The 7,458-nt window shown below is 38.9% G+C and overlaps 1 protein-coding gene across 5 annotated transcripts; it reads left to right on the top strand.

Moving 5' to 3' along the window:
* The first annotated feature begins 336 nt into the window (after positions 1–336).
* LOC149568637 (proline-rich receptor-like protein kinase PERK9) lies at positions 337–7,223 on the top strand. Of its 5 annotated transcripts, none has more exons than XM_089821504.1 (10): positions 337–911; positions 1,008–2,127; positions 2,394–2,873; positions 3,245–3,331; positions 3,445–3,515; positions 3,629–3,705; positions 3,836–3,983; positions 6,046–6,207; positions 6,303–6,666; positions 6,864–7,223. In XM_089821504.1, the coding sequence occupies exons 2-10, from the start codon at positions 1,227–1,229 to the stop codon at positions 6,881–6,883; spliced, it is 2,310 nt and encodes a 769-aa protein (XP_089677630.1). In that variant the 5' UTR covers positions 337–911; positions 1,008–1,226; the 3' UTR covers positions 6,884–7,223. The 5 variants fall into 5 exon arrangements, with proteins under 5 accessions (XP_089677630.1, XP_089677631.1, XP_089677629.1 ...); XM_089821506.1 differs by having other exon boundaries at positions 574–911; positions 6,303–6,651; XM_089821505.1 differs by having other exon boundaries at positions 337–2,127; positions 6,303–6,651.
* Positions 7,224–7,458: the final 235 nt, after the last annotated feature.

Below are 7,458 nucleotides of genomic sequence, written 5' to 3'. Positions count from 1 at the left end.
AAAAAATTATTAAAATTTATAAAAATTAATATTGAAAACAGAAAAACATGCATTTAATTTTCATCTTCGATGATTTTTAGGCGTTTTATAGAACCAAATGCGAATCAAAAATAATTCCCCACTGGACCGGATTGGTCACCGGGTCGTGAGGTTGCACCAAACAAATATGGACGGCCGCTGAACACTGTTCAGGCAGAAAGGAAGGAAGCTAGGGGAAACGGTCAAATCAGAAGGAGAAAGAAACGACGTACGCGTTTTGAGCAAATTATCAATTTAATCCAGCTTAGCGGAGTGAGTGGACAAGTGAATACAGAGGAAAGTTCAAATTCTTCATTCATTCCAGAAAGATTTGTTAACTCAGATCACGTGTGTCTGCAATGGTCTTTTTAAAGCCTTAGATTCCAATTATTAATAGTCTTCACGCTTTCCAACCTTGTTCTCTACGGAAGCAGCAGCCATGGCTGCGCCTCTTTGAATTCGGAGCAGTATTCTGCAGATTCCATCGCACCAACTTTTACACAGGCTTAGGTAGGCCTTCGATTGGAAGTTTTTGTTCTTCTTTTTTAATGTGTGGGTGTTGTTTGAAGTAAGGAGGAGAGGGAATGTAGGTGGAAAGAACAATTGATGGGTTGCGTTTAAAGTAAGAGTCACTGATTGGGTTCCGGAAAATTGCGGGTTTGAAGGAGGTACGAGGGCTTTTATCTGGGTACTGATGGAGAAAAATGTCTAAGTCGCAGGAATTGAGTAAATGCAATTTTGGGACAGTTTGGGAATAGAACAGAGGTGGTTTCAATTCGAGTTTTCTGTAATGCGGATTTATTGAGAACCTGGAATGATGGAAATTGTGGTTGATTCAAAAATCTGCAGCTTGTGATAGATTTGGATTGCTCGTCTCTGACTGGCACTGATTTGTGAGTATATATGGCTTTCGTTTTAGCAAATTTTAATGGAGCATTTTATTGATTGCCCCCTTTTTTCTTTGCGATTGTTGGCTTACGGAAATTTAGACACAAATATATTGTGGGATTCTGAAGATTAAGCCCACAAAGCGAATAGTGGAATTCCGAAGATTAAGCCTTCTAAACATAGGATTTTGAAGAAGTCACAAAACTTATCGTGGTTTTTTGAAGATTAAGCCCACACGACATATTGTGGGCTTTCTGAAGATTTAGAGAAAAATCTATTGTTGTTTTCTGGAGATCTGAGGAATAAAACATATCATAAGCATGTCTGCACAAGCTCCGGCCCCTGCTGCCTCTGGTAGGGTCTCACCTACTAGTCCAAATGCATCCAGTCCTTCTAGCAGTGGATCAACCCCTGGCAATAGTTCCTCTCCCCCACCACAACAGATCCGAGCACCACCCCCACCATCCACCTCATCTCCTCCTCCATCCTCGTCTCCTCCACCGCCTTCAACCAATCCTACGACCCCACCTCCCGTTTCTCCTCCACCATCAATTTCTAAAGCTACACCTCCCTCTCCTCCTCCCCCAGTTCAAGCCCCACCACCTACTGCAAATGCACAACCCCCTGCTGGATCACCACCACCACCTGTAAATTCTTCACCTCCTGCTCAATCACCACCACCTCCAGCTCAATCACCACCACCTCCAGCTCAATCACCTCCCACAACGTCGTCTCCACCACCAAATTCCTCTCCCGCTACTCCCCCCCCTTCTATAAAACCCTCCACTCCACCACCTGCCGAATCTCCATCAAAGTCCACAACTTCGCCCCCTTCCATTGTCTCACCTCCTACCTCGAGTCCATCACCGCCTTCTCTTTCATCTCCACCTAAATCATCTCCAACACCAAATTCCTCATCCCCCAAAGAATCGCCAACCCCAGAAGCTCCAGCTCCGGCAGGAATTTCATCTCCACCATCTATTACTACCCCTGGAACTGGATCCTCATCATCTCCTACCCCAAATTCAACGCTTGCTAATGGATCTTCTGGCTCAGGGAATGCTCCTATAGCAGCAATTACAGGAATTGCAGTGGGCGTGTTGGTTGTTTTTGCTGTCATTGGAGTGCTGTTTTGGTACATAAGGAAAAAGAAGAGGAGGGATGACTACCCGGGAAATTACTATGGACCTCCTCCTCCGGGAAGCTTTTCACGCAAGTCAGGTGCGATTGAATTCCTTCTTGAATGAACTCTAAACACTTTTACAGCCTCTTTAGAGGTTGTTTTTGCTTTCTTGCACATTTCCTGACAATGTGAAACTCTATTTTCATCAGTCTGGTATTGTAAATTTCTATTTAGAGACAATTTAGGTATCCATGAAGCATTGCAAATATTGACTTTGTTTTAAAATAACTCAAAGATCCACGGTTATTTGTCTTCTATGTTGACACATGTTGAGGTTTCAGTTATTGATTCTTTTGTGTTACAGATAGAGTGTATGCATCTAATGCACCTAGTTCCAATCAGTATTTGGCAAAAGCATCACCATCAACTGCTAGTCCAGGATATGGTTATGATAATGGATACCAGGGCAGCAAATATTCTTCGGGTGATGCTAGTAGTGTACCAGCGCCCCAAGTTACATCTGGACTTGGCAATTCAAAATCCTGGTTCACCTATGAAGAACTGGCGATTGCAACAAATGGATTTGCACCACAGAATGTACTTGGAGAGGGTGGCTTTGGATGTGTTTATAAAGGATATCTAGAGGATGGGAAAGTTATTGCAGTTAAACAGCTCAAAATAGGCGGTGGGCAAGGAGAGCGAGAATTCCGCGCTGAAGTGGAAATTATCAGTAGGGTTCACCATCGTCACTTGGTGTCTTTGGTTGGCTATTGCATTGCAAACAGTCAACGATTGCTTGTGTATGAATATGTTCCTAATGGCACCCTCGAATACCATCTTCATGGTAGGACTACTTCTTGGGTATTATATGAGAAAATTGCTTTTCAATGCATACCTCAAATTGCACTTCCCTGTTCTTGTAAATTTGTAATTACGGTACTGTTTCTTGTCAAGATCCATTAGTCAGGATTCTTTTAATCTCATGTGGCAGCATATCCACTTTTCATCTTTATTGTAGATATCTAGGTGTTGAAGTCAAATAAGAGAACAAATATGAGCATGTGAAACATTTGTATCATTGTAACTCATTTACCATTTGGTCTAAGGGGGTGGCAAATTAATTTTCTGATTATTTATCATTCCTGTAGTTGCAGGAATTTTGTCAGGGTTTCTTGTTATGTTATATCAGACATTTCACAATGTTTATCTATGCAGGGAGGGGAAGACCTGTGATGGACTGGCCAACCAGGCTAAGAATTGCCGTTGGAGCAGCTCGTGGGATAGCATACCTACATGAAGATTGTAAGACTATTTTTAGTCATGTATCTATTATTATGATTCCTTGATTGTTCATTTTAATTTATCTTTTAGTTGGCTTTGATTAGTACTCTGAACTTTGAATTTGCATGTGCCAGGTCATCCCCGAATAATTCACAGGGATATTAAGTCGGCAAACATTCTTTTGGATGACAGATTTGAAGCACAGGTATGGATTCTTTAAGGATTCCGATCATAACAAGATTTATATCTGTGTTTGTGAGAGTTACTTGCCAGTTTATCTCTTATTTTTAATTAATGATGTCATTTTGCATGTTCCAGGTGTCAGATTTTGGACTGGCAAAATTAGCATTAGATGCTCATACTCATGTCACAACACGTGTCATGGGAACCTTTGGGTAAGATGCAAATGGTGCCAGTTTCATTTCTTTCCTTGTATTGATCTTTGCATTTCTCTGGGGTACTTTGAATGCTTGAATGCTGTCTTATGAAGTTTTAGTTTATGTGACATTTGTTTGAATACTACAGGTATATGGCCCCAGAATATGCATCAAGTGGAAAGCTCACTCAAAGATCGGATGTGTTTTCATTTGGTGTTGTGTTGTTGGAGCTTATTACTGGAAGGAAACCTGTTGATACATCACAGCCTCTTGGGGATGAGAGCTTGGTTGAATGGGTATGTATTTACTGTGACATTATTGACCTGATTTGTATATTGCATTGAAAGATAATTATATCTATTGTGTAAAGTTTTGCAAGATGGTTCATCTGTGTGATATTTTGCTTCTCACATATATATATTTAGTATTTGTTGTAACTTGCAAGATCAACTGAATAATGATGTGTGACACCATGCTTTCGGGTGAATCATTTATCTTAGACCTGATAAAATCATAAAATATTGGGGTTATCGTAACTTTGATAATCCCCGATCTTGTTCTTTTTATGATTTGATTATCACATATTTTGCATGTCTTTTCCGGCACCTATTTCCAATTCACCATTTTTTCCAGTTCAAAAGGTGGATGTTGGTTTTACAATTGCAGTTAGTAACAGTCTAAGTAAAGAAAATTTCAAGGTTTATGATGTTATGTAATCTCCGAGAGGTCAAGAACTAGTGCTTTCAATGTTACTTAGTCTTTATCTCTTTAAGGGATGGAGGGGGGTTGCTATATTGGCTGGGAGCTTGGTGTAGTTTCTGTAGGGATGCTGTCTCAGAAGTGAAGATGTATAGGAGGGTGATACATAGAAGTTGTTGGCACTGACCAAGTTATGGTAGTTATTGTTAAAGATATGGTAGCCTCAGTCAGAATTCAAGGATTGATCTGATAAATTTGTATACATGTTTATGTATGTATACCATTTCATCATATGAACTGGTATACATGGATACACATACATACATAATCAGAACCGTTATTGCTATCAAACTAAGTATAAATTATGAAGCATTCAATCTATTGGATCTTGTTCGATCAAGCAAACAAATCGTGGTTGTGATTGTTTATTCCAGATCAAAGTCTGCAGATGATTAGTTTAACCTAATCGCGCCCGATTAGGATCAGGTCCCTTAATAAATGCTATTTAATATAATAATATCTAATCGCGTCTCTTCATGAAGAGACATACAGTGAATAGACTTGACTGTCTATGATTGTGTCCCTTGGAGCAAATATAAGATAAGGATCCAAACAAGAGATATGACCATTTAAATCAATAAATATTCTGCCTTTTGGGGATCAAATACCTCTAGTTCTGATTCAGACCTGTGAATTTATGATCATTATTTTTCAATATTAATTGAGCATTTTAACAGTTATTTTGGAATTAAGCATGATGCTATCATGAAAGGTAACACTGAATGCAGCTTGAAGTGCATTTAAGTGTGAAGAAGATAAGAAAAATGCATATAAAAGTGACATGGAAGAGAAAGAAAGAAAGAAAAGGATATCCACGGAGATAGAGGGAAACAATGCAAAGGGCAGGACATTAAAGCAAAAATTGGATTATAATTCAAAATGGATAACAGCCAGTTAATAGGGAACAGAGAAGTTCATAGTATTTTATTACTTTCTTGTTGTATATCCATACAGGATTAAGAAGTTGCACTTCAATCAGATTGTTTGGAATCAGATTCAAGAAAATCAGTACAATCTAGAAAGAAATATGAAGATACTGATTCATGAAGGACGCAGGAATAATGTAAGAAGAAGAAACAGGAAAATAAAGAAGATATGAGATCTAATTTTTTAAGCATTAAAAGGTTTTCAATAAGTAATCGGAAAACCCATACTATTTTATTGATTCACTTTCATGCGTGTAGAGAGGATTAAAAATAGCTGTGGAATAGTATTAAATCAAAATGGACAGTACAAGAAGAAAGAGAAGACTCAAGAAGAATGCTGAAAGACTATAGTACTAGACGTATGAGAAGAATTTCATTAGGAAAATATAGTACCGTACTGTTTTATGACTCTCTTACAAGAATAAGTAACAACTCTCACATTGGAGTCCCTGGATGGGACTAGCTTGGCCATTTGAAATTAATGTCTTTAAATTTCTGTAGTTCCCTTGGCCAGATGTATTCTTTTGTTGTTTTATCCTTTTTCCTTCCAATTTTATTGCTAAATTTTTGCACTCACAACTTGAGTAGTTGTTGGTATTTGCCTATGATGTTTCACATTGTTGCAGTATTCGATGGCCACTGCTTTTACATTTGTGGGATTTGGTTTTGGCAGGCTCGACCTTTACTTAGTCATGCCCTTGAAGATGGGAACTTTGAAGCAGTGGTTGACCCAAGGCTTGAGAACAACTTTAATCAGGGTGAAATGTTCCGGATGATTGAGGCAGCAGCAGCGTGTGTACGCCACTCAGCTCAAAGAAGACCACGAATGGGACAGGTACGTAACTAATTTCAAATTTGTGACTTTCAGTGTGTTGTGCGCAATTTCATACCTTGCTCTAATATAAATGTCATGTTGTTCATTTCCTGTAGGTTGTGAGAGCATTGGAGAGTGATGCAGCCATGGCAGATCTGAATAATGGAGTGAAACCTGGTCAGAGTACCATGTATAATTCTGCACAGTATTCTGCAGACATCAGGCGATTTCGGAGGATGGCATTTGGCAGCCAGGACATTGGTAGCGATTTCAGTGGAGTCAGCAGTGAATATAACATGAATCCTTCTACCTCCAGCAGTGAATGTCACAAGAGCAAAGAAGTAGAAGCTAAACGCTCTAGGCATTTGAAGACAGACTTTGAATCTGCTTCTGGAAGTGAGTACCCGAGCAGTGAATCTGAGACACGCCCTATACACATTTCTCATTCCCACAAAGAAGAAACAGGTGAAAGAAGTTCTGGTGAGCTTCGTACTAATTTTCGAGTTCAACCTCTTAAAGGGCGTTAGATAACATCTTGTAGATACTCACTGCCCAAATCAAAGAACGGATAGTTTCTTATAAACCTCAGATAAGCGGCTCTGCTAACTTCATTATTCTCGAAGGGTGTAAAAAATGTTCAACTCTTTAATGATGGCCTTTTAACCACATCTGTACAGGGAAGACCTTTGAGTATTGAAAAATGCTGTAAAGGCTTGGAGTTTTCGGAGTCCATGTGAGGGGGATAGCAGTTGAATTGAACATGTGGACACACCCCAGATACAGCTAGATTCAGCAACTTCTGGAGATTTTATATTCGTGTCTCATACATGAGAAACTTCTCTCTTTGGGGTTTTTTCTTTTGCAGGCATATTTTCTCCTCTTCATTGATGCAGAGGATATGTCTAGTTATTATTTGATTGTATATGCCATGTTGATGTGGCACCAATTATTGCTCGGCAGTTTATTTGTTTTAAAAGCATATTTACAGTATGTTCTCTTCTATATTTTTTCCAATAAATACTGGCTATTTTTCCAAATGTTTCTGTTTTTTGGAAAGAGAACTACCCTGAGTTTTAGTCTACAGTTACACCAATTCCAGCAGTAATTTTACCTTGGAATTGAGGCATTTTGGCAGGCCAGCTCAATCCTTGTTTTTACTATATAAAATTGGCTACTCTATGAATGCATAGAACATAATTAGCACAAATCTGCATATGCATTGTATTTAGAAAAATATGAACGGTATGGTAAGATTGGGATGAAAATGAAATC

The sequence above is a fragment of the Cupressus sempervirens genome, chromosome 3, assembly GCF_028749045.1.
Source record: "Cupressus sempervirens isolate cs-2001-9-10 chromosome 3, ASM2874904v1, whole genome shotgun sequence".
Taxonomy (NCBI): Eukaryota; Viridiplantae; Streptophyta; class Pinopsida; order Cupressales; family Cupressaceae; genus Cupressus; species Cupressus sempervirens.
The sequence above is the reverse complement of the archived record's forward strand: the minus strand, read 5'-3'. Positions and strand labels throughout refer to the sequence as shown.

Coding starts and splice junctions, on each gene's coding strand:
- LOC149568637 (XM_089821502.1), top strand. CDS start 1,227: ATGTCTGCACAAGCTCCGGCCCCTGCTGCCTCTGGTAGGGTCTCACCT. Junction 3,332..3,444: donor AGCATACCTACATGAAGATT/GTAAGACTATTT, acceptor TGCATGTGCCAG/GTCATCCCCGAATAATTCAC. Junction 3,516..3,628: donor ATGACAGATTTGAAGCACAG/GTATGGATTCTT, acceptor TGCATGTTCCAG/GTGTCAGATTTTGGACTGGC.